This window comes from Thalassophryne amazonica, chromosome 15, assembly GCF_902500255.1.
Source record: "Thalassophryne amazonica chromosome 15, fThaAma1.1, whole genome shotgun sequence".
NCBI classification, from domain to species: domain Eukaryota; kingdom Metazoa; phylum Chordata; class Actinopteri; order Batrachoidiformes; family Batrachoididae; genus Thalassophryne; species Thalassophryne amazonica.
This window is the reverse complement of record NC_047117.1, coordinates 5447631-5475128: the sequence shown is the minus strand read 5'-3', so window position 1 is coordinate 5475128 and position 27498 is coordinate 5447631. Positions and strand designations below refer to the sequence as shown.

Genomic DNA, 27498 nt, shown 5'->3' with positions numbered 1-27498 from the left:
TTTTGTAGGTCAAAATCGGAAAGTGATGAAATTTACAACTTCCCAAGATGGCGCGTTTCTGCGAAGAAGCTTTGATGGGGGAGTTGGTTCGTTGTAAATTAGCCTTCCTTATATCCAACTGAACTGAACCATCAGAAGTTATTTGTGTGTCTGCGTAAACCTGAACCCAGGTTAAATATTAACTCGAAGATATTTTTTTTTTCTTCCGCCGTTCGTTGTCTTTCAAAGCTAGCGGAGTTAGCTTAGCCTGCTAACTGGGCCTTTTGTGTGCAGAAACAGTTTGTTATTGTGTGAAAATGTCTAAAGTCCAAATTCTGAGAGCGTTACTGAAGCAGCGACTCTCCGCAGATGAAGAGATATTTGAGCTGTTTGAAAGAACAGCAGCAGAATACGAGGAGGAACTTTGTGGTTTAAAAGAGGAGAACGAACGACAAAGAAAACTACTGGATGCTGTTTCCAACTCTAATGATAAAGCAGGTTGGTGGGGACAACACACAGAATACATAAGGTCAGAGTGTGTGTGTCAGCCTCAGCGCTCCCCGAGCCTGAGCGATCCCAAGTGCGCATGCGTGGGTCAATGTATAAACATCTGGCAGCTCCTCTTTCTCTGATCCGCTGTTATCAATGAAGCATACTATTCTGGTGTTTTAAACTCAAAGATACAACCCCTGGCAAAAATTATGGAATCACCGGCCTCGGAGGATGTTCATTCAGTTGTTTAATTTTGTAGAAAGAAAGCAGATCACAGACATGACACAAAACTAAAGTCATTTCAAATGGCAACTTTCTGGCTTTAAGAAACACTATAAGAAATCAGGAAAAAAAATTGTGACAGTAACGGTTACTTTTTTAGACCAAGCAGAGGGAAAAAAATATGGACTCACTCAATTCTGAGGAAAAAATTATGGAATCATGAAGAACAAAAGAACGCTCCAACACATGACTAATATTTTGTTGCACCACCTCTGGCTTTTATAACAGCTTGCAGTCTCTGAGGCATGGACTTAATGAGTGACAAACAGTACTCTTCATCAATCTGGCTCCAACTTTCTCTGATTGCTGTTGCCAGATCAGCTTTGCAGGTTGGAGCCTTGTCATGGACCATTTTCTTCAACTTCCACCAAAGATTTTCAATTGGATTAAGATCTGGACTATTTGCAGGTCATGACATTGACCCTATGTGTCTTTTTGCAAGGAATGTTTTCACAGTTTTCGCTCTATGGCAAGATGCATTATCATCTTGAAAAATGATTTCATCATCCCCAAACATCCTTTCAATTGATGGGATAAGAAAAGTGTCCAAAATATCAACGTAAACTTGTGCATTTATTGGTGATGTAATGACAGCCATCTCCCCAGTGCCTTTACCTGACATGCAGCCCCATATCATCAATGACTGGAAATTTACATGTTCTCTTCAGGCAGTCATCTTTATAAATCTCATTGGAACGGCACCAAACAAAAGTTCCAGGATCATCACCTTGCCCAGTGCAAATTCGAGATTCATCACTGAATATGACTTTCATCCAGTCATCCACAGTCCACGATTGCTTTTCCTTAGCCCATTGTAACCTTGTTTTCTTCTGTTTAGGTGTTAATGATGGCTTTCGTTTAGCTTTTCTGTATGTAAATCCCATTTCCTTTAGGCGGTTTCTTACAGTTCGGTCACAGACGTTGACTCCAGTTTCCTCCCATTCGTTCATTTGTTTTGTTGTGCATTTTTGATTTTTGAGACATATTGCTTTAAGTTTTCTGTCTTGACGCTTTGATGTCTTCCTTGGTCTACCAGTATGTTTGCCTTTAACAACCTTCCCATGTTGTTTGTATTTGGTCCAGAGTTTAGACACAGCTTACTGTGAACAACCAACATCTTTTGCAACATTGCATGATGATTTACCCTCTTTTAAGAGTTTGATAATCCTCTCCTTTGTTTCAATTGACATCTCTTGTGTTGGAGCCATGATTCATGTCAGTCCACTTGGTGCAACAGCTCTCCAAGGTGTGATCACTCCTTTTTAGATGCAGACTAATGAGCAGATCTGATTTGATGCAGATGTTAGTTTTGGGGATGAAGATTTACAGGGTGATTCCATAATTTATTCCTCAGAATTGAGTGATTCCATATTTTTTCCCCTCTGCTTGGTCTAAAAAAGTAACCGTTACTGACTGCCACAATTTTTTTTTTTTCCTGATTTCTTATAGTGTTTCTTAAAGCCAGAAAGTTGCCATTTGAAATGACTTTAGTTTTGTGTCATGTCTGTGATCTGCTTTTTTCCTACAAAATTAAACAGCTGAATGAACATCCTCCGAGGCCGGTGATTCCATAATTATTGCCAGGGGTTGTAGACTTTGTTCAACAAAGTCACTGTATTTTTCATTGACATCAATTTGCTTAGATTTGAGCACATTGTGTTTCATGATTTGAATTTTTTTTAACTCCTGGATGTGTTGTACAAACAAGGATAGGCCTACAAATTGCTGTTAGGTCTGCTCCTTTTAAAAGAATAATGGCATTTTTTAATGGAAATTATCAATCCATTTTCTGAAATGAAACAGCTAAGGTAGGATTTGGACACAATTCATGTCTCAGCTACACGTATTTTACCTTGTTGTTGCCGCTGGCGATCATGCAAGCCAGAGAGGGGCGCTTCAAGCACAAGGGACTTCTATGACTGTGACATACAGCGGTCTCAGCGACCCACCAGTTTTCTTGCATGTGTAGACTAGTGTAGAGGATCGCTCAGACAACGGGAGTGCTGAGACAGTCTATTTTTGAGGTCGGTGTCACTTCACTTCCGGCGAAGTGGCTGTACTACTGCAATCAGCCAGTTTGTATTTGTCTCCAACTTGCTTCTATCAGCCAGCTGACAACTATCAATGCCTGGAACGGTGAGATTTATACACCAAGCTGACCTGAAATGAACCATTGTATATTAAGAGTCATAGTCTGTAACTGTGGATTGGTTTATAGAAGGGGGTGATATATCATGTTTCAGTAGGCCACTGAAGTTTTTTTAGGGGAAGATATATTGTCCAAATGGACAAAAATTACGTTTTTTGTTTTTTTGTTTTATCCAAAGATCCCTTCTGGTGAAAATTACAGCCCTTTTTAGGGTAGGGGTTAAAGGGGCCAAAACAGTGACATAGTGAAAATGTGGATTTTTGACCTTTGAATATCTTTGTGCACCCTCAGTAAGCCTCATTGATCTTATGGTGTATGGATGGAGTTCCCCCATTTAGCATTAGATTTTTCAAGGCTAACTGAGGGCGCTGCCTATAGGTGCCGCTTCAAGTCACAACTTTTGGCATTTTGGGCTACATTTGGGACCCTCCTAGGGCCTGCGCCCCGAATAAGCCTTGCTCATTTATGCATATTTGGATAGACTGGGACAAGTTCTTTCCAAATTTGCATAAATGGCGGTGGCTTAATTAAGGCCCTTTTGCATAGGTTGCGCGCTTTATGTTAACAACACGATATTTGGCGATTTTCATTTGGCCATATCTCGGTGCGCCCACTATGGATTTCAGTGAAACTTGTTTTATTATGTTCCTCTGTATCTCTTTTATTCGTGATAAAGATATCAAGAAGGTGTTTTGCCTCATGAGGCAGAAAGCCTTCCTGTTATCTTTATCCATAGGGGGCACACTGAGATATGGATGGATATACAACCCCTGGCAAAAATTATGGAATCACCGGCCTCGGAGGATGTTCATTCAGTTGTTTAATTTTGTAGAAAAAAAAGCAGATCACAGACATGACACAAAACTAAAGTCATTTCAAATGGCAACTTTCTGGCTTTAAGAAACACTATAAGAAATCAGGAAAAAAAATTGTGACAGTAACGGTTACTTTTTTAGACCAAGCAGAGGGAAAAAAAAAAAATGGAATCACTCAATTCTGAGGAAAAAATTATGGAATCACCCTGTAAATTTTCATCCCCCAAATTAACACCTGCATCAAATCAGATCTGCTCATTGACATTGACCCTATGCCATGACATTGACCCTATGTGTCTTTTTGCAAGGAATGTTTTTGCAGTTTTTGCTCTATGGAAAGATGCATTATCATCTTGAAAAATGATTTCATCATCCCCAAACATCCTTTCAATTGTCCAAAATATCAACATAAACTTGTGCATTTATTGATGATGTAATGACAGCCATCTCCCCAGTGCCTTTACCTGAAATCAAGAAAAAAAGATTGTGGCAGTCAGTAACGGTTACTTTTTTAGACCAAGCAGAGGAAAAAAATATGGAATCACTCAATTCTGAAGAAAAAATTATGGAATCACCCTGTACATTTTCATCCCCAAAACTAACACCTGCATCATATCAGATCTGCTCGTTAGTCTGCATCTAAAAAGGAGTGATCACACCTTGGAGAGCTGTTGCACCAAGTGGATTAACATGAATCATGGCTCCAATACGAGAGATGTCACTTGAAACAATGCAGAGGATTATCAAACTTTTAAAAGAGGGTAAATCATCACGCAATGTTGCAAAAGATGTTGGTTGTTCACAGTCAGCTGTGTCTAAACTCTGGACCAAATACAAACAACATGGGAAGGTTGTTAAAGGCAAACATACTGGTAGACCAAGGAAGACATCAAAGCGTCAAGACAGAAAACTTAAAGCAATATGTCTCAAAAATCGAAAAATGTATAACAAAACAAATGAGGAACGAATGGGAGGAAACTGGAGTCAACGTCTGTGACCGAACTGTAAGAAACCGCCTAAAGGAAATGGGATTTACATACAGAAAAACTAAACGAAAGCCATCATTAACACCTAAACAGAAAAAAACAAGGTTACAATGGGCTAAGGAAAAGCAATCGTGGACTGTGGATGACTGGATGAAAGTCATATTCAGTGATGAATCTCGAATCTGCATTGGGCAAGGTGATGATGCTGGAACTTTTGTTTGGTGCCGTTCCAATGAGATTTATAAAGATGACTGCCTGAAGAGAACATGTAAATTTCCACAGTCATTGATGATATGGGGCTGCATGTCAGGTAAAGGCACTGGGGAGATGGCTGTCATTACACCATCAATAAATGCACAAGTTTACATTGATATTTTGGACAATTGAAAGGATGTTTGGGGATGATGAAATCATTTTTCAAGATGATAATGCATCTTGCCATAGAGCAAAAACTGCAAAAACATTCCTTGCAAAAAGACACATAGGGTCAATGTCATGGCATAGGGTCAGTGTCAATGAGCAGATCTGATTTGATGCAGGTGTTAATTTGGGGGATGAAAATTTACAGGGGGATTCCATAATTTTTTCCTCAGAATTGAGTGATTCCATATTTTTTTCCTCTGCTTGGTCTAAAAAAGTAACCGTTACTGACTGCCACAATCTTTTTTTCTTGATTTCTTATAGTGTTTCTTAAAGCCAGAAAGTTGCCATTTGAAATGACTTTAGTTTTGTGTCATGTCTGTGTTATGCTTTTTTTCTACAAAATTAAACAACTGAATGAACATCCTCTGAGGCCGGTGACTCCATAATTTTTGCCAGGGGTTGTAGATGATGGAATCCCTAAATTCCTTGAATTGAATGTTGAGAAACATTGTTCTTAAACTGTTGGACTATTTTTTTTCACACAGTTGTTCACAAAGTGGTGATCCTCACCCCATCTTTGCTTGTGAATGGCTGAGCCTTCTGGGGATGCTTCTTTTATACTCAATCATGAGTGTCCTTAGTTCCCAAACACTTATGGAGTGTTGTTAGAAGGAATCGTGATGTAACACAGTGGTAAACATACCACTGTCCCAGCTTTTTTGAAACGTGTTGCAGGCATCCATTTCAAAATGAGCAAATATTTGCACAAAAACAATAGTCTCTCAGTTTGAACATTGAATATCTTGTCTTTGTGATGTATTCAATTGAATATAGGTTGAAGATGATTTGCAAATCATTGTATTTTGTTTTTATTTACATTTTACACAACATCCCAACTTCATTGGAATTGGGGTTGTACATTTGAGATTCAACAATTACAGTTATTAAAGCAAGTTGACTTTGGTATGAAAAGTATTTAATGTGTATTTTACCTGCATTTGTGACAGAGCAGCAACTGGGAGAACAACAACGATAGTCTGTGCTGTGGATGTGCTGATAGTTACTTTTCCATTTGTCCTCCACAGTCTGACATTGTATTCTCGGACCCAGCTACAAACAAACTGGTTATAGGCCTCCAAGCGTTTAGAATAGAAAAAACTTTATTGTCCCCAAAGGGAAATTTGTCCTGGGCACAGTGCTACATATTGCTTAAAAACAATACAAAAAAAAAAAACACAATAAAAACAGATACAAACAACACGCATTCAACCACAGAGTTGGTAAAGTGCAGGTTAAGTACTATGCAGAAAATCTGATGTACGTGAAGATCTAGTGTTCAGCAGTTTAATAGAAAATGGGACAAAGGACAGCTTAAATCTGTTAGTCCGACACTGTGGCACCCTCAGTCTCCGTCCTGAAGGCAACAGGACATATTCACTGTAAAGAGAATGCTCTGGGTCCTTTGAAATGATTTTACCTCTTCTTACCACTGCCTCTTCATATAAGGCTTGAATAGACAGGTAATCTTTTAGCCCTACTACTTTCATGGCTGTTTTATGGATGTGAGCAAGCTTGTTTTTCAGCTGGACAGACAAGGTACCAAACCACGCTGTAATCCCATAACGAATAAGACTCAAGTGTTGCTCTGTAAAAAACAAGTAAGATGTTAATTCCCACTCCATACAGCCTCAACCTCCTTAAAAAATACAGCCTCTGCTGCAACCGTGAGCAGAGAGAGTCAATGTGAGCCTTCCAGGAGAGAGCACTGTCCATGTGGACCCCAAGATATCTGTAGGAGTCCACTTGCTGGATGATCACATTATCTACACTCAACAAAAATATAAACGCAGCACTTTGGGTTTTGCTCCCATTTTGTATGAGATGAACTCAAAGATCTAAAACTTTTTCCACATACACAATATCACCATTTCCCTCAAATATTGTTCACAAACCAGTCTAAATCTGTGATAGTGAGCACTTCTCCATTGCTGAGATAATCCATCCCACCTCACAGGTGTGCCATATCAAGATGCTGATTAGACACCATGATTAGTGCACAGGTGTGCCTTAGACTGTCCACAATAAAAGGCCACTCTGAAAGGTGCAGTTTTATCACACAGCACAATGCCACAGATGTCACAAGATTTGAGGGAGCATGCAACTGGCATGCTGACAGCAGGAATGTCAACCAGAGCTGTTGCTCGTGTATTGAATGTCCATTTCTCTACCATAAGCCGTCTCCAAAGGCGTTTCAGAGAATTTGGCAGTACATCCAACCAGCCTCACAACCGCAGACCACGTGTAACCACACCAGCCCAGGACCTCCACATCCAGCATGTTCACCTCCAAGATCGTCTGAGACCAGCCACTCGGACAGCTGCTGAAACAATCTGTTTGCATAACCAAAGAATTTCTGCACAAACTGTCAGAAACCGTCTCAGGGAAGCTCATCTGCATGCTCGTCGTCCTCATCGGGGTCTCGACCTGACTCCAGTTCGTCGTCGTAACCGACTTGAGTGGGCAAATGCTCACATTTGCTGGCATTTGGCATGTTGGAGAGGTGTTAAATTCACGGATGAATCCCAGTTCACACTGTTCAGGGCAGATGGCAGACAGCGTGTGTGGCGTCGTGTGGGTGAGCGGTTTTCTGTCAATGTTGTGGATCGAGTGGCCCATGGTGGCGGTGGGGTTATGGTATGGGCAGGCATCTGTTATGGATGAAGAACACAGGTGCATTTTATTGATGGCATTTTGAATGCACAGAGATACTGTGACGAGATCCTGAGGCCCATTGTTGTGCCATACATCCAAGAACATCACCTCATGTTGCAGCAGGATAATGCACGGCCCCATGTTGCAAGGATCTGTACACAATTCTTGGAAGCTGAAAATGTCCCAGTTCTTGCATGGCCGGCATACTCACCGGACATGTCACCCATTGAGCATGTTTGGGATGCTCTGGACCGGCGTATACGACAGTGTGTACCAGTTCCTGCCAATATCCAGCAACTTTGCACAGCCATTGAAGAGGAGTGGACCAACATTCCACAGGCCACAATTGACAACCTGATCAACTCTATGCGAAGGAGATGTGTTGCACTGCATGAGGCAAATGGTGGTCACACCAGATACTGACTGGTATCCCCCCCCCCCAATAAAACAAAACTGCACCTTTTATTGTGGGCAGTCTAAGGCACACCTGTGCACTAATCATGGTGTCTAATCAGCATCTTGATATGGCACACCTGTGAGGTGGGATGGATTATCTCAGCAAAGGAGAAGTGCTCACTATCACAGATTTAGACTGGTTTGTGAACAATATTTGAGGGAAATGGTGATATTGTGTATGTGGAAAAAGTTTTAGATCTTTGAGTTCATCTCATACAAAATGGGAGCAAAACCAAAAGTGTTGCGTTTATATTTTTGTTGAGTGTATGTGGACAGGTTCATGCTCACATACATGCCGAGGGTCAAAAACAATTTCTTGTGTTTTTGTTGGATTAATCACAAAGTTCCTTTCACACCATTTTGTAAAACTCAATTTCATTGTGATATAAGGATGTGTCCGTATCCTTAGATAAAAGACTCACAATGGCAGTGTCATCTGCATATTTCAAAATGCTATTATTTTGATGTGTGCTTTTACAATCATTTGTATAAATGGTGAAAAGCACTGGCAATGACACACTGCCTTGTGGAACCCCGGTGTTACTGTGTCTGACGTCTGATAATGTCCCATTGATCTTAAGTAACATTCTGTTTGTCATTTTTCAAGTCCTGTGAGGTGGCTCCGTGAAAATGATAAATAATTCACGATGTCCGTGTAACACTTGGCAGTGAGCTGTCTCCCGCCACGCAGATGATGGCATTTCATATGATCTTCACCACCAATTAATTTCATGTTCATCTCAAAGTATGATTGTGTTTCACTGCTGAGTCCATCTCTATCTCATGCCTGTCTCATGAGGTTTTCCACGTTTTCGTGAATGTTTGCCACTGGAGAGAGTAGAATGTATGCATCGCTGTCTATTGTTTACGCGTCAATACTGCCAAGATGGCAAAAATGGCTGGCGCGCTCATAAATCTGATGTCAGTGAAAACATTCTATAGAAAATCTCAACTTTTATTTTCTTATATTTAGGGGGGAGGTGATGGTCTAGTGGCTAAGGTGTTGGGTTTGAGTCCAGAAGATCATGGGTTCAAGTCCCCACCTGACTGGAAAATCACTAAGGGTTCCTTGGGCAAGGCCTTTAATCCCCTATTGCTCCCGGTGTGTAGTGAGCGCCTTGTATGGCAGCACCCTGACATCGGGGTGAATGTGAGGCATAATTGTAAAGCGCTTTGAGCATCTGATTCAGATGGAAAAGCGCTATATAAATGCAGTCCATTTACCATTTATATTTACATTTGCATGTGTTATACAATGTATCTTTTGTATCTGACGCCTTCTGGTAAAATATCAGAAAATATTGAATATGTTCTGATATTGCTGCAGTGTGAATTCCAGTTTATTCTGGTTAGTGTTCAAGTAGCACTCACGCTGCTTTCTGTGGACCTGATCCCATCAGATCTCAGGAATGACGCTGAGTAGGTCCTGATTAGTACTTGGCTGGAAGACTGCTTAGACCAGGCAGACACAACACTTTGGACCCTGTCTTTTGTGTATGAACTCAGTTATTCTCTTCACATACTTGCAGCACTGTTATTGTGATATAACATAAAAACAAGGTCTTTATGACAGATGGAATGCTGAATACAAGAAAACAATCTGGAGTAGATCAAAGCACACACAGCCATTACCACTTCTTAAAAATGCCAATGTAGGTATCTGTACATCGTTAATAATATGCCATATTGTCTGTCTTTATGCAAGATGTGCAGCAGTGTTTTGTGGAAGAAGAACTGGCTTCCAACGAGCAGCAAGAGGGCATCAGCCATGTGGACCCAGACATCTGTCACATTAAAAAGGAAGAGGGGGAACTCTTGACCAGCAATGAACAAAAGCACTTTCAAGTGCTGGAGGTTGATGCTACAATGTGCTCAAAAATTGCCGTGAACTCTCCATCCTCACATTGCCATCAGCTCCAAAATGAGGACAACACGGAAGCTGAGCCTCTCGTCAGCAGCTCAGCTGAACTGATGAAAACAAACGACAATGGAGAGAACGGCAGAGGATCAGAACTCGTTGGAAGGTTAGCTCAAGATGATTATTCATGTCCACAATCTGCCATGATTTCATGCTCTTCTAAACTGGAAAATGTCATTGACGTTGATTGGAATGAGACAGAAGAACTTGATCCATGTTTAAACTCCCTCAAAAATAAGATCATTTGTGATAGGAAATGTAATGCTGCTGTAAAACCACTCGGATGTGAGAATGATCAAAACATTGGTCACAAGTGTAATCTGGTGAAACACAATGGAAATGATATAGGACACGAGCACTTGAGTTGTTCTCCGTGTGGTCAAACATTTTGGCAGACCAGCCATCCGATTAACCATGTACTAATTCACACAGGGGAGAAACCATTTCATTGTTTTCAGTGTGGAAAAGCATTTACTCGAAAAAGCAGTTTGAAAACCCATATGATAATTCATACAGCAAATAAACCATGTTGCTGCTCTTATTGTGGAAAAACATTCAGCCAAAATAGCCATTTCAAGATCCATATGATGTGCCATACAGGCGAAAAGTCATTTAGCTGTTCTGAGTGTGGGAACGTATTTAGCAGAAACGGCAGCCTGAAAAAACACATGAAAACCCATGCAGGAAATAAACCTTTCAACTGTTCTGAATGTGGTGAAACATTTAAACGAAACAGTCACCTGAGGTCCCATATGCTAATTCACACAGGAGAGAAACCATTTCGCTGTACTGAGTGTGGTAAAACGTTTAACCGAAACAGCAATCTGAAAGCCCATATGATAATTCATACAGGAAAGAAAGCATTTAATTGTTCTGAGTGTGGAAAAGCATTTGGTTTAAAGGGGAACCTAAAGAACCATATGACCAGCCATACAGGAGAGAAACCATTTAGCTGCATTGATTGTGGTAAAACATTTAGCCAAAATTGCCATCTACAGACACACATGATAGTTCATGCAAGAGAGAAACCATTCAGCTGCTCAGAGTGTGGTAAAACATTTAGCCAAACAAGCCATGTGAAGGCTCATATGATAACGCATTCAGGAGAAAGACCCTTTACGTGTTCTGAGTGTGGCAAAACATTTAAACGACGCAACACTCTGAAAACCCATCTTATTATTCACACAAGAAAAATAAAACCTTTCATTGTTCTGAGTGTAGAAAAGAATTTGGCCTAAAGGCCAAGATCAGCCATAGGACCAGTCATACAGGAGAGAAATCATTTAGTTGCAGTGTTTGTAATAAAACATCAAGTCAAAACTGTCAATTGAGGACCGCTTAGCTGCTCTGACTGTGGCAAAGCCTTTTTTTCAAACCAGCCATCTGACAATCCATTTGGTAACTCATACAGGAGACAGCAGACAAAATTATTGATGTAACAGTCCCCAGTGCCTATGACATCATTAGGGCTGAAAGGGAGAAAATCATGAAATACCAAGATGTTAAAAATGACCTACGAACAACTTGGTCACTGAAAGATATAATACCACTTGTGGTGGGGGCAACAGGGCTTATGAAGAAATAACTCAAGGCAATGCCTGGTCACCCAAGTGCCCACGAGGTGCAGTTATCAGCAATTAAGGGAACGGTCATCATCTTGAAGAGAACCCTTGGATACAGTGACAGCAATATTTAGGGTGCACCTGTAGACCCTGGGTTTGGCACCTATTGCATTCTTTTAGAAAAAATTCAAGAAAAATGAAAATGGAGACAAATCATTTAGGTGCTTTGAGTGTGATCAAGTCAGAATGATCAGTCTGAAGAGAGGTATGAAGGCACATATAAACGGTTTATTTTGAAATGTTTTGTTCAATAAAATGTAGAAGATGCATGAGGAATTAGACAAATATTAAAACACACCTGGGGCCTCATGTACAAAGACTGCGAACACACAAAAAACGTGACGTACGTCCGTCTCCATGCGAATGTTCAGATGTGTCAACAGTGAAATGTCCGTGGAAATGTGCGGTGTGCCATGCCAAAATCATGGCTGGTGTATGCACGTTTTTACAACTGTTGGTCTGCTGCTGACACGTAGAGGTGATGCTGGGAAACTGTTAATAGTGTGAAAACAAGAAATCGTCAAGAGTAGTGTGCAATTATGAACAATTAACACACCCACGTCTTTGCAGTTATATGGGGGATATAAAAGCATGCGCAAAGTGATGCATAAAATGGTATTAACTATGGCTGTGTTAGCGTTGTTAGAAGACCTTGCAAATGGTGCAATCTGATGTGAGCAAGTATTCAGCAATGCAAAGATTTACTTGCAACAGATTCTACTCCACACAGATTGACCATAGAGTACCATACTGTTTGTATTTGTTCATAACTGATGTAAATAAAGTTTGAGATTTATTCAGTAACTTGGAAATGTTCATGTATTCATCCCCTGACTTGTCTGAAGAAAACTGGCAGTTAAACTGGTTATTTACAGGTATTATTCCAAAGGGGCTGATTACTTATTCAGCCCATCATCTTGACTTTTATACGTATGAGCTCGCAGGACCACAGATTGAGCTCGCTGTACTACTTTTGCCACCCTGCTCAGCGTGCCACTCTCTGAGAAACAACACAGAATGTGTCTCTTCCCAGATTGATCTCTTTCAGTGCAGCTTCTTGTTCTGACTTTAACACGAAGTTAATGCCCAGGTCTTTCATTTCGAGCTGTAAATCAAAACACTCCAATTGTATCTTTCTGAACTCTTCTACATCAAACTCCGTCATGTCAATGTTTACAAAGTGCTTGAGCGATAACAGGCAAAGTTGCTCATAAAGTTTAAGGTTCTTAAATATTTATTACGGCCACTCTTTAGTTATCTTTATAATTTTATTACTGGTAAATTTTAGAATCAATTTTGATGAGATATACTCATTATCTCAGAGGAATTATCACAATTATCCGGGAACTACGTTTTGCGCAGGAATTCGTCAGCAGGCGCGTACTAACACAGAATACCCAGAAACTAGCTAGTAGTTAGGCCAAAATGAGAGCTTACACGTTTAGCTTGCCATAGGTTAGTGGCGCTCGTGAGCATAGACATTATAAAGGGTAGAATAGATGCCGCATTGACAGCTGAGCCACGAGAAATGCGACCGCCATCTTGGACAGGTCATCGTGATTCTAAAACGGCACAGTGAAGGTTTGATTTTTATATATTTTTTTAATCTTTCCATGATAAATTGCTTTGTTCTTTGTTATTTTATCCATTCTGTAAAGTGTCTTTTATCACCATGTCAAGTGCTATATAAATAGAATATATTAGTAGTAGTAGTAGTATTATAATAGTAAGGTGCTGAGAGCTGCAGAGAGCTCTATACAGTCCTCTGACAGGGATTTTAGCTGAAAAACTTTCACAAGCAAGTTTGTACATGTGTAAATATGGTTTGGGGCAGGATGTCATGTTCTTGTGTAAATTTGACAATTTACATTTTATTCTCTCTCTGCTTTGTACAGCCAGTCTCTCTCTATCTTGATATGAAGTATATTGATACACTGTGATTTTTATATATTATCAGTTTCTAATATATAACTTTTATATTTATGTATGGATTGTAATTTTCTGATATATAACTCTTATCTACTATATATATATATATATATATATATATATATATATATATATATATACACAGTAGTGTTCAGAATAATAGTAGTGCTATGCAACTAAAAAGATTAATCCAGGTTTTGAGTATATTTCTTATTGTTACATGGGAAACAAGGTACCAGTAGATTCTCACAGATCCAACAAGATCAAGCATTCATGATATGCACTCTCGTAAGGCTATGAAATTGGGCTATTAGTAAAAAAAAAAGTAGAAAAGGGGGTGTTCACAATAATACAACCCCTGGCAAAAATTATGCAATCATCAGCCTCGGAGGATGTTCACTCAGTTGTTTAATTTTGTGGGAAAAAAAGCAGATCACAGACATGACACAAAACTAAAGTCATTTCAAATGGCAACTTTCTGGCTTTAAGAAACACTATAAGAAATCAGGAAAACAAATTGTGGCAGTCAGTAACGGTTACTTTTTTAGACCAAGCAGAGGGGAAAAAATATGGAATCACTCAATTCTGAGGAAAAAATTATGGAATCATGAAAAACAAAAGAACGCTCCAACACATCACTAGTATTTTGTTGCACCACCTCTGGCTTTTATAACAGCTTGCAGTCTCTGAGGCATGGACTTAATGAGTGACAAACAGTACCCTTCATCAATCTGGCTCCAACTTTCTCTGATTGCTGTTGCCAGATCAGCTTTGCAGGTTGGAGCTTTGTCATGGACCATTTTCTTCAACTTCCACCAAAGATTTTCAATTGGATTAAGATCTGGACTATTTGCAGGCCATGACATTGACCCTATGTGTCTTTTTGCAAGGAATGTTTTCACAGTTTTTGCTCTAGGGCAAGATGCATTATCATCTTGAAAAATTATTTCATCATGTGTCATTCAGTCGTGTCATTCACAGTCCACGGTTGCTTTTCCTTAGCCCATTGTAACCTTTTTTTCTGTTTAGGTGTTAATGATGGCTTTCATTTAGCTTTTCTGTATGTAAATCCCATTTCCTTTAGGCGGTTTCTTACAGTTTGGTCACAGACGTTGACCAGTTTTCTCCCATTCGTTCCTCATTTGTTTTGTTGTGCATTTTCGATTTTTGAGACATATTGCTTTTTCTGTCTTGATGCTTTGATGTCTTCCTTGGTCTACCAGTATGTTTGCCTTTAACAACCTTCCCATGTTGTTTGTATTTGGTCCAGAGTTTAGACACAGCTGACTAACAACCAAGATATTTTGCAACATTGCGTGGTGATTTACCCTCTTTTAAGAGTTTGATAATCCTTTGTTTCAATTGACATCTCTCGTGTTGGAGCCATGATTCATGTCAGTCCACTTGGTGCAACAGCTCTCCAAGGTGTGATCACTCCTTTTTAGATGCAGACTAACGAGCAGATCTGATTTGATGCAGGTGTTAGTTTTGGGGATGAAAATTTATGATTCCATAATTTTTTCCTCAGAATTGAGTGAGTCCATATTTTTTTCCGTCTGCTTGGTCTAAAAAAGTAACCGTTACTGACTGCCACAATTTTTTTTTCTTGATTTCTTATAGTGTTTCTTAAAGCCAGAAAGTTGCCATTTGAAATGACTTTAGTTTTGTGTCATGTCTGTGATCTGCTTTTTTTCTACAAAATTAAACAACTGAATGAACATCCTCTGAGGCCGGTGATTCCATAAATTTTGCCAGGGGTTGTAGTAGCATCTGCTGTTGACGCTAAAAACTCAAAACTATTATGTTCTAACTGCTTTTTTAGCAATCCTGTGAATCACTAAACTAGTATTTAGTTGTATAACCACAGTTTTTCATGATTTCTTCACCAGTAGAGGCAAGCAAGAGCTTGCCTCTACTGGTGGTTGGCTCTCACTGCGGTATTGTATCACTTCCTGTTCCGGAGCACAGCGGTGTTTTTCTGTATCTGTTAGCTGTTTAATCTGCGCAGTTAGATTGGTCTAGTTATCTAGATTACGATTTGTTTCCCAGTGTAATCTTTACGTGCCTTAACTAAAGCACTCCTTCTGCTGAATCACCTCTAAATTATTTACACATTATTCACTTTGCGTGTTTTTAGGAATCCGCTAGCTTAGCGTAGCTACTAGCTCTTAGCCGATTTAGCATGGCGGCTTCTCCTGTCTCTCCCACACTTTTCTGCTCTGGGTGTGAAATGTTTAGTTATTCCTCGGCCTCCTTTAGCAATAATGGTACTTGTAATAAGTGCAGCTTATTCGTAGCTTTGGAGGCCAGGCTGGGCGAATTGGAGACTCGGCTCCGCACCGTGGAAAATTCTACAGCTAGCAAGGCCCCTGTAGTCGGTGCGGACCAAGGTAGCTTAGCCGCCGTTAGTTCCCCCCTGGCAGATCCCGAGCAGCCGGGAAAGCAGGCTGACTGGGTGACTGTGAGGAGGAAGCGTAGCCCTAAACAGAAGCCCCGTGTACACCGCCAACCCGTTCACATCTCTAACCGTTTTTCCCCACTCGACGACACACCCGCCGAGGATCAAACTCTGGTTATTGGCGACTCTGTTTTGAGAAATGTGAAGTTAGCGACACCAGCAACCATAGTCAATTGTCTTCCGGGGGCCAGAGCAGGCGACATTGAAGGAAATTTGAAACTGCTGGCTAAGGCTAAGCGTAAATTTGGTAAGATTGTAATTCACGTCGGCAGTAATGACACCCGGTTACGCCAATCGGAGGTCACTAAAATTAACATTAAATCGGTGTGTAACTTTGCAAAAACAATGTCGGACTCTGTAGTTTTCTCTGGACCCCTCCCCAATCGGACCGGGAGTGACATGTTTAGCCGCATGTTCTCCTTGAATTGCTGGCTGTCTGAGTGGTGTCCAAAAAATGAGGTGGGCTTCATAGATAATTGGCAAAGCTTCTGGGGAAAACCTGGTCTTGTTAGGAGAGACGGCATCCATCCCACTTTGGATGGAGCAGCTCTCATTTCTAGAAATCTGGCCAATTTTCTTAAATCCTCCAAACCGTGGCTATCCAGGGTTGGGACCAGGAAGCAGAGTTGTAGTCTTACACACCTCTCTGCAGCTTCTCTCCCCCTGCCATCCCCTCATTACCCCATCCCCGTAGAGACAGTGCCTGCTCCCAGACTACCAATAACCAGCAAAAATCTATTTAAGCATAAAAATTCAAAAAGAAAAAATAATATAGCACCTTCAACTGCACCACAGACTAAAACAGTTAAATGTGGTCTATTAAACATTAGGTCTCTCTCTTCTAAGTCCCTGTTGGTAAATGATATAATAATTGATCAACATATTGATTTATTCTGCCTTACAGAAACCTGGTTACAGCAGGATGAATATGTTAGTTTAAATGAGTCAACACCCCCGAGTCACACTAACTGTCAGAATGCTCGTAGCACGGGCCGGGGTGGAGGATTAGCAGCAATCTTCCATTCCAGCTTATTAATTAATCCAAAACCCAGACAGAGCTTTAATTCATTTGAAAGCTTGACTCTTAGTCTTGTCCATCCAAATTGGAAGTCCCAAAAACCAGTTTTATTTGTTATTATCTATCGTCCACCTGGTCGTTACTGTGAGTTTCTCTGTGAATTTTCAGACCTTTTGTCTGACTTAGTGCTTAGCTCAGATAAGATAATTATAGTGGGCGATTTTAACATCCACACAGATGCTGAGAATGACAGCCTCAACACTGCATTTAATCTATTATTAGACTCTATTGGCTTTGCTCAAAAAGTAAATGAGTCCACCCACCACTTTAATCATATCTTAGATCTTGTTCTGACTTATGGTATGGAAATAGAAGACTTAACAGTATTCCCTGAAAACTCCCTTCTGTCTGATCATTTCTTAATAACATTTACATTTACTCTGATGGACTACCCAGCAGTGGGGAATAAGTTTCATTACACTAGAAGTCTTTCAGAAAGCGCTGTAACTAGGTTTAAGGATATGATTCCTTCTTTATGTTCTCTAATGCCATATACCAACACAGTGCAGAGTAGCTACCTAAACTCTGTAAGGGAGATAGAGTATCTCGTCAATAGTTTTACATCCTCATTGAAGACAACTTTGGATGCTGTAGCTCCTCTGAAAAAGAGAGCTTTAAATCAGAAGTGTCTGACTCCGTGGTATAACTCACAAACTCGTAGCTTAAAGCAGATAACCCGTAAGTTGGAGAGGAAATGGCGTCTCACTAATTTAGAAGATCTTCACTTAGCCTGGAAAAAGAGTCTGTTGCTCTATAAAAAAGCCCTCCGTAAAGCTAGGACATCTTTCTACTCATCACTAATTGAAGAAAATAAGAACAACCCCAGGTTTCTTTTCAGCACTGTAGCCAGGCTGACAAAGAGTCAGAGCTCTATTGAGCTGAGTATTCCATTAACTTTAACTAGTAATGACTTCATGACTTTCTTTGCTAACAAAATTTTAACTATTAGAGAAAAAATTACTCATAACCATCCCAAAGACGTATCGTTATCTTTGGCTGCTTTCAGTGATGCCGGTATTTGGTTAGACTCTTTCTCTCCGATTGTTCTGTCTGAGTTATTTTCATTAGTTACTTCATCCAAACCATCAACATGTTTATTAGACCCCATTCCTACCAGGCTGCTCAAGGAAGCCCTACCATTATTTAATGCTTCGATCTTAAATATGATCAATCTATCTTTGTTAGTTGGCTATGTACCACAGGCTTTTAAGGTGGCAGTAATTAAACCATTACTTAAAAAGCCATCACTTGACCCAGCTATCTTAGCTAATTATAGGCCAATCTCCAACCTTCCTTTTCTCTCAAAAATTCTTGAAAGGGTAGTTGTAAAACAGCTAACTGATCATCTGCAGAGGAATGGTCTATTTGAAGAGTTTCAGTCAGGTTTTAGAATTCATCATAGTACAGAAACAGCATTAGTGAAGGTTACAAATGATCTTCTTATGGCCTCGGACAGTGGACTCATCTCTGTGCTTGTTCTGTTAGACCTCAGTGCTGCTTTTGATACTGTTGACCATAAAATTTTATTACAGAGATTAGAGCATGCCATAGGTATTAAAGGCACTGCGCTGCTGTGGTTTGAATCATATTTGTCTAATAGATTACAATTTGTTCATGTAAATGGGGAATCTTCTTCACAGACTAAAGTTAATTATGGAGTTCCACAAGGTTCTGTGCTAGGACCAATTTTATTCACTTTATACATGCTTCCCTTAGGCAGTATTATTAGACGGTATTGCTTAAATTTTCATTGTTACGCAGATGATACCCAGCTTTATCTATCCATGAAGCCAGAGGACACACACCAATTAGCTAAACTGCAGGATTGTCTTACAGACATAAAGACATGGATGACCTCTAATTTCCTGCTTTTAAACTCAGATAAAACTGAAGTTATTGTACTTGGCCCCATAAATCTTAGAAACATGGTGTCTAACCAGATCCTTACTCTGGATGGCATTACCCTGACCTCTAGTAATACTGTGAGAAATCTTGGAGTCATTTTTGATCAGGATATGTCATTCAAAGCGCATATTAAACAAATATGTAGGACTGCTTTTTTGCATTTACGCAATATCTCTAAAATCAGAAAGGTCTTGTCTGAGAGTGATGCTGAAAAACTAATTCATGCATTTATTTCCTCTAGGCTGGACTATTGTAATTCATTATTATCAGGTTGTCCTAAAAGTTCCCTAAAAAGCCTTCAGTTAATTCAAAATGCTGCAGCTAGAGTACTGACGGGGACTAGAAGGAGAGAGCATATCTCACCCATATTGGCCTCTCTTCATTGGCTTCCTGTTAATTCTAGAATAGAATTTAAAATTCTTCTTCTTACTTATAAGGTTTTGAATAATCAGGTCCCATCTTATCTTAGGGACCTCGTAGTACCATATCACCCCAATAGAGCGCTTCGCTCTCAGACTGCAGGCTTACTTGTAGTTCCTAGGGTTTGTAAGAGTAGAATGGGAGGCAGAGCCTTCAGCTTTCAGGCTCCTCTCCTGTGGAACCAGCTCCCAATTCAGATCAGGGAGACAGACACCCTCTCTACTTTTAAGATTAGGCTTAAAACTTTCCTTTTTGCTAAAGCTTATAGTTAGGGCTGGATCAGGTGACCCTGAACCATCCCTTAGTTATGCTGCTATAGACGTAGACTGCTGGGGGGTTCCCATGATGCACTGTTTCTTTCTCTTTTTGCTCTGTATGCACCACTCTGCATTTAATCATTAGTGATCGATCTCTGCTCCCCTCCACAGCATGTCTTTTTCCTGGTTCTCTCCCTCAGCCCCAACCAGTCCCAGCAGAAGACTGCCCCTCCCTGAGCCTGGTTCTGCTGGAGGTTTCTTCCTGTTAAAAGGGAGTTTTTCCTTCCCACTGTAGCCAAGTGCTTGCTCACAGGGGGTCGTTTTGACCGTTGGGGTTTTACATAATTATTGTATGGCCTTGCCTTACAATATAAAGCGCCTTGGGGCAACTGTTTGTTGTGATTTGGCGCTATATAAAAAAATTGATTGATTGATTGATCTGCGAGGCATTAATTTTGTTGGTTGTCTAACAGCACTGAGTGGAGCGGGTTGGACGACCCGTCCAAGATGGCGGCCCCAGCAGCGGCCAGTGGGGCGTTGACTCTTTGTTGTCTATGCTCGTGACAGTGAAGCATCATGGGATATCAAGGGCCGACAAGCCTCCGGTGTTCCTTTACGAGTTAGGTTTGTTAGCACAGTCACACGCATCTATGTATTTGGATCAACTTGGATTCTTTGTTCCGTGTTATTATTTTCTTTCTTTTCCTTTCCCTTGAACGTTTGATATCTGACTCATCCGGCGTTGGCTGTTTTGTACAAAGCTAGTGACGTTAGCTTAGCCTGCTAACTGCTCATTTTGTGTGAAGAAAACGCTTGTGTGACTTTGTGAAAATGTCTAAAGTAGGCCAGAAGCTGAGAGCGTTACTGAAGCAGCGACTCCCTCCAGATGATGAAGAGGTATTGGAGCTGTTTGATAGAATGATCGCAGACTACGAAGAGAAAATTTGTCGCTTAAAAGAGGAGAACGAGCGACAAAGAAAACTACTGGAGTCTATTTACAACTCTGATGACAAAGCAGGTTTGTTGGGTTTTTGTTTTGTTTTTACATGAACGGTTTACACACACAAAATGCATTATTATTATTATTGCATATGTATGTAGAGATTGCGTAAATCTGCTTAGTTTCTTACCTTGACACTTGAAAATTATTGTAATTTCTGATATAATTATATAATAATGATATATAGTTATACAGATGGCTGCCCAGTTCCGGATCACCTTTTTTTAAGTCCCGCTATACGGAGCCATAATGCAAATGTTAATTGTTGTATTGGGTATTTGGATGTTATTTAGCTGAAAAAGTCTGGGTGGAGTAGCTCTTCTACTTAAAAGTGTGAAGCCACATTATGTGCGGTGCAAATATTTGCCAGAAACGGATCACTTTGCCCGGTTCTGGATCACGACACTCTGTGTCACTTTGGGTTCATTCCTGGCATCTGGCTGGAGCCCTTCTAATGCAGAATGATACACACTGTGCCCGAGAATGTGTTTTGAACACAAAATGATATAAATTATACTTATTTAAATGAGAATTTACTTAGTTTCGAAAGACGTCGTTATACGTTTTTACGAGCAAAAAATGAAGTGTGGAGGTGAGATTTCTCCCAAATTAAAAAGTAAAAGCCCCCACATTCATGTCCATTCGTGATGTCGAGATGACCCCCAAAGTCCACATGGATCACAACTACAGACACGAGGCTGCTGCTTCAGTGATCCGCAACCGGCAAATTTTTGTGTTTGAGATAAATGCGCGCAGCAATTAAACAGCAAGACCCAAGTAAGTATTTTCCCACTCTAGAACTAAAAACACCGAATGGCTAACTCACCTTTGCTATGTTTTAGAGATCATTACTTTAAAACTTGCAGGAATGAGTGAGTGAGAAAACGCGCACACACCGCAGACACCGGGATGTTTTGATTCCTCTGCTGACCAGAAGGACGGCTGGATCCGGTTGAGCTTGTGGTTGCTTGTAGACAAACATCAATCTTTCCATTGGTACCAAGTATTAGCTTATTCAGGCTGATTACAAGAAATGGCTGCGCAAAAACTACAGCAGTGATCCGGAACTGGGCAAGTGACTGTATTGGTATTTTGTATGCTGTGGCTGATTCTGACTTTGATTGATTAGGAATGCTGTATTTGTAAGAGGAAAAAGAAAAACCCAACAGAACAAAAACAGACTAAGAATTATGGGTCATGTGACCAGTAAGCTACTGGCCATATCTGATCAAGTCTGATGATGCTACATGTGAACACATTCACTCAAAATAAACCAGAGTGAAGTCTGTTTCAGTGTACGGTGGTTTACTTATTTTATTGTTCATGTTACACATTCCTGCAACCTACAGTGCCGTGACTGGAGGCTGTGCATGGACATTTAACTGATATATATATATACACACACACACATTTCTTGCTGCTTATCCGGTTCACGGTGGGAGCAACCTAAATAGCTCATTCCACACTTCCCTATCCTTGGTGAAGTCCTGAGATAGGGAAGTGTGGGTTGAGCTGCTTAGTGTATATATTAGTTAATTTATTCATTCTCTATACCTGCTTACCCCAACTAAGTGTTGGGGGGAGCTGCTGGAACCTATCCCATCAGTCATAGGGCATGAGGCGTGGTACACTAGTGTGTGTGTGCATAAAGATCAGCTTTATTTATCCTGAATGAAATTATTTTGACAAAGTACAGAAACCGTAATCCGTAAACAATGGTTAGTTAAATACACAATTACAGAAAGTGTTAATATTAAATAGAAATTTATCGATCAATCAATTTTTTTTTGAGTACAACAAATTTATGTGAAATGACTCGAAGATATATTGTATAACATGTTTGACAATATTGCACATAACTCTGTTCCTTATGTATTCGGGGAGGAATTATACAGTCTGGTTGCCACAGATAGGGAAGCCCCCCCCCTCCCCCCCATGGCCTTCTGTGGTGCACCTCGGTGGTCTCAGTCTATGACTGAAGGTGCTCTGACAGGACATCATTGTGGCATGCAGGGGTGGGAGGTGTTGTCCAAGATGCTGAGCAGCTTCCACAGCATCCTCCTCTCTGACACCTCCACCACAGACTCTAGCTCAACCCCCAGGTCAGAGCCAGCTCTCTGGATGTGCTTGTTGAGTCTGTTTGCGTCAGCTGCCTTCTGCCTGCTACCTCGACACACTACAGTGTAGAAGATGACGCTGGAGACCGCCGAGTGATAAAACATCTGCAACATATTTCTGCAAACATCGAAAGATCTTAGCCTCCTGAGGAAGTACAGTCAGCTCTGACCTTTCTTTTACACATGTGTTTACAGTCCAGTCCAGTTTGTTGTCTTGTAGTAGTCCACAATGTGCACCTCTGTTGTATTAATGGTAACTGCATTCAGACGGACATCCACCATCAGCTCCTTTGTCTTAGTTACGATGATCTGCAGGTGGTTGAGTCCGCACCACTCTTCAAACCTTTCAACCACACTCCTCTACTCAGCATCCTGTTTCCTACCGATGCAGCCCACAATGGCAGAGTTGTCCGAAAACTGCAGGTGGCGGGACTGTGACCAGAACCTGAAGTGTGAGGTGTAAACTGAACGGGAAGGGAGACAGGCCAGGAAGACTCACAGAATGTGAGTCATGAAGCTTAGGTGCATCCTGTTTCCACTGATCATCCTTGAGATGTTTCTGCAGCTTAACTGGAGATCATGTGGAGTAAATTCAGTTGATTGGACATGATTTGGAAAGGCACACACGTGTCTGTGTATAAGGTCCCACAGTTGACAGTGCATGTCAGAGCACATACCAAACAAGAAATGAAAGCAATTGTCTACAGACCTCTGAGACAGGATTGTCTCAAGGCACAAATTTGAGGAAATGTACAGAAAACTTTCTGCTACTTGGAAGGTCCCAACAAGCACAGTGGCCTCCATCGTCCAGAAATGGAAGATGTTCAGATCCACCAGGACTCTTCCTAGAGCTGGCTGCCTGTCTAAACTGAGAGATCGGGGGAGAAGGGCCTTAGTCAGGGAGGTGACCAAGAACCCGATGGTCACTCTGTCAGAGTTCCAGCATTCCTCTGTGGAGATAAGAACCTTCCAGAAGGACAACCATCTCTGCAGCAATCCACCAATCAGGTCTGTATGGTAGAATAGCCAGACGGAAGCCACTCCTTAGTAAAAGGTACATGACAGTCCACCTGGAGTTTTCCAAAAAGGCACCTGAAGGACTCTCAGACCATGAGAAACAAAATTCTCTGGTCTGATGAGACAAAGATTGAACTCTTTGGCTTGAATGCCAGGCGTCATGTTTGGAGGAATCCAGGCACCATCCCTACAGTGAAGCATGATGGTGGCAGCATCATGTTGTGGGATGTTTTTCAGCGGCAGGAACTGGGAGACTAGTCAGGATTGAGAGAAAGATGAATGCAACAATGTACAGAGACATCCTGGATGAAAACCTGCTCCAGAGCACTCTTGACCTCAGACTGAGGTGATGGTTCATCTTTCAGCAGGACAATGAGCCTAAGTACACAGCCAAGACATCAAAGGAGTGGCTTCAGGACAACTCTGTGAATATCCTTGAGTGACCCAGCCAGAGCCCAGACCTGAATCTGACTGAACATCTCTGGAGAGATCTGAAAGGCTGGAATTTCTGCCAAAGCTGCATCAACAAAGTATTGAGCAACGGCTGTGAATCCTTATGTATATTCATTCATTCATCTTCTACTGCTTAGTCCAATTAAGGGTCGCGGGAGGGCTGGAGCCTATCCCAGCAGTCATAAAACGCGAGGCGGGGTACACCCAGGACAGGATGCTAGTCTGTCGCAGGGCCACAAACAGACAAACAAAGCACAGACACACACACCTATGGACAATTTAAAGATTCCAATCCACCTAACCTGCATGTCTTTGGATGTGGGAGGAAACCGGAGCACCCGGAGGAAACCCACGCACACACAGGGAGAACATGCAAACTCCACACAGAAAGGCCACAGGAATTGAACCCACGACCTGTGAGGCAACAGTGCTAACCACTAATCCACCGTGCTGCCTTCCTTATGTACATGTGATTTCTTAATGTTTGTTTTGTTTTTGTTTAAATAAATTTGCAACAATCACAAACTTTTCTCACTTTGTCATTATGGGCTATTGTGTGTAGAATTTTGAGGGGAAAAATGAATTTCAGTAATTTTGAAATAAGGCTGTGTAAAAAGTGAAGCACTGTGAATACTTTCTGGATGCACCATACGTCACCCTGCCTTCAGAAATCCAAGCTGAGCTTCCGTAACTCAGAGACTTCAAGCTGTGGCTGTCTGTGTCTGTCCATTCTGTGCAGTCAATTACAAATGTCACAGTATTGCTTGCTCTGTGGTTAACTGTCCTAATTGATCATGTAAAAACTCTGTACTCTGGTATTTTCGTCAGTGAAATTTTCATGTTCCTTAATTTTATATACTAACGGTGTTAGCACTTATAGCAGCTATCAGTGGCTTGATGGCCTTAGGTCCAGTTAATCTATGATTACTGAAAAAAAAATAGATGATCATTTTTTAATAACTGCATTCATGCCGCCTACTAAAAACACTGCCAAATCCCCAACAATATGTTTTAATAAAACACCCGCACTAGCTAAATGCCTGTTGGCTTTTAGCTTGCTCAGTAACTGTTTAATGGGCATGTCCTGGGACTTCATTCATCCTACCCTGGTCACATAGGATCTCGCCCTTGATTCCTCTTTGCCCGTTTAAGGATTATCCAGGATGAATAAAACACTGTCAACAAACCCCAGAGCAGCCCCCCCCCTTTTTTTTTAATACTTCGAAACTGCTCTTCCAGGTCTTGTCAGTAAACCTCGGGATGATGTCACATGACCATTGCCACATTGAACAAAAACAAAATATCTGTGTGCGGGCAGCCAACACCGATTTGTCAACAACAAATGACATTGTAGGTAGAGCCCGACCGATATATCAGCCGATATAAGCCCTTTTCAAAGTACTCACTATCGGCCGAAATTTTGCCGATAGAACGCCGATAATTTCTCATAAACGGAACAGTTACTGAGATAATGTTCATGTCGGCAATGTAAAATGTCCTTGCACCGTTTGTCGAGTAGATGGAGCTCTGACTCCATTCAACTGAGAGCTGCTTACACCCCTACTTAAATGTGTTCATCACCGGCCCCCGTAGTTCGCCATCACACTGCACTGATCGGCTGACAAAAGCATACAAGTAAGTTTATAAGGATCTATATCCTTATCCGGAACCTATATCTAAGTTGCAGCAACAAGAGGTACAAGATCAGATGTATTTCACAACTCTTTTTAAGGATATGTATTTGCTAATTTCACAAAGGTTTAATTCTTGATTGCATTTTTTGAATTTGAAAATTCTTCTGTTATAAAGTTAATATGAGGACAAAGATTCAGCTTTTAGCTCATAACTTTTTTGTTAAGGGTCCAAAAAAGAACATTTTATTCATTTAAAAAAATATCGGCTGATTTATTGGCTATCGGCAAATCAGCCGATTTATCGATTATCTGCATTTTCATCCAGATATTATCGGCATAGGCCTAAAAAAAATATATATCGGTCGGGCTGTAATTGTAGGTATTAGTCCAGTCATTTTATGAAAAAAAGGGGTCTACCCGGAACAAATTGCAACAGAAATGATTCTGGTGGCATTTGAACCCTGAAACTGTCTTATAAAACATACTAAAAGTCTAGAAAGATAAAAAATCGTAAACACTCCCAAAATCCAAGATGGCGTCCGAAAACATGCAAAAATGTAGTTTTTCCAAAATAACTCAAAAAATATCAATATTTAAGCACATAAATGTATTGATGTTAAATATACAATTGGGTATTGTGGACATTTTGACACCAAAATTAGGTCTCTGTAATGGTTCTTGAGATACAGCCTATATGTAGTTTACATACACTCAAGGATGGCAATTTGGTTTGTATCCTATTACGTTAAAAATATTGCAGTTAAGGCCCATAAATACATTGAAGTTGAATATAAACTTGTGCATTGTGGATATTTTGGCACCAAAAAATAGCTGTAGCTATTACAGTTTTTGAGATATGGTATAAAAATACATCTACACAAAAATTGATGACATTGAGCATTATGTTGAAAACTAAGTACCATTTCTGAAATGTTCATCTAAAGAAGGTAATAATAATCTTTTTGAGTCAATATTTCACTGGTATGAATACAGAAGTTACTCATATATTATGTATAATAGAATGGATGTCAGTGCACAACCAGGGCACACTGGTGACACCACTGCTGTGTGGACAACCTGGAGAAAGCCTCACTTCTCTGATACAGGCGCTTTTGGGATAAGGTTGCAACAAAGACAACTCGTGCAGCCACAGTGTTTGCCACCCACTTCGGCAGCTGCCAAGTTTCATAGTCTGAGAGTTTACTTGCAAGAATGGGGATGGAACGTTTCTGATAGTCAGGTTGTCCCAATTATGACTGACTTGCAAGCAGCACCAGATTCTCTTCTGCATGCTGTGAGATGTAACTGCAGTACTGACTGTAGTACATTGTGATGTACATGTCGCAAACTTAACTTAGATTGCTCAGCAGCGTGTGGCAACTGCAGAGGTACAGGGTGTACAAATGCAGGTCAACTCAATGATAACCAGGATGATGAGACTGAAATTTGAACAAGT

The 27498-nt window shown here is 40.7% G+C and overlaps 2 protein-coding genes across 2 annotated transcripts in view; both read left to right on the top strand.

Moving 5' to 3' along the window:
- The window catches only part of LOC117525954 (zinc finger protein OZF-like), a 149576-nt gene that overhangs the window by 23728 nt on the left and 98350 nt on the right, over positions 1–27498 (top strand). The gene's annotated exons all lie outside the window — the stretch shown is intronic.
- On the top strand, positions 47–12479 carry LOC117525951 (gastrula zinc finger protein XlCGF57.1-like). The gene is made up of 2 exons (XM_034187927.1): positions 47–477; positions 9940–12479. The coding sequence occupies exons 1-2, from the start codon at positions 297–299 to the stop codon at positions 11388–11390; spliced, it is 1632 nt and encodes a 543-aa protein (XP_034043818.1). The 5' UTR covers positions 47–296; the 3' UTR covers positions 11391–12479.

Coding starts and splice junctions, on each gene's coding strand:
- LOC117525951 (XM_034187927.1), top strand. CDS start 297: ATGTCTAAAGTCCAAATTCTGAGAGCGTTACTGAAGCAGCGACTCTCC. Junction 478..9,939: donor CAACTCTAATGATAAAGCAG/GTTGGTGGGGAC, acceptor TCTTTATGCAAG/ATGTGCAGCAGTGTTTTGTG.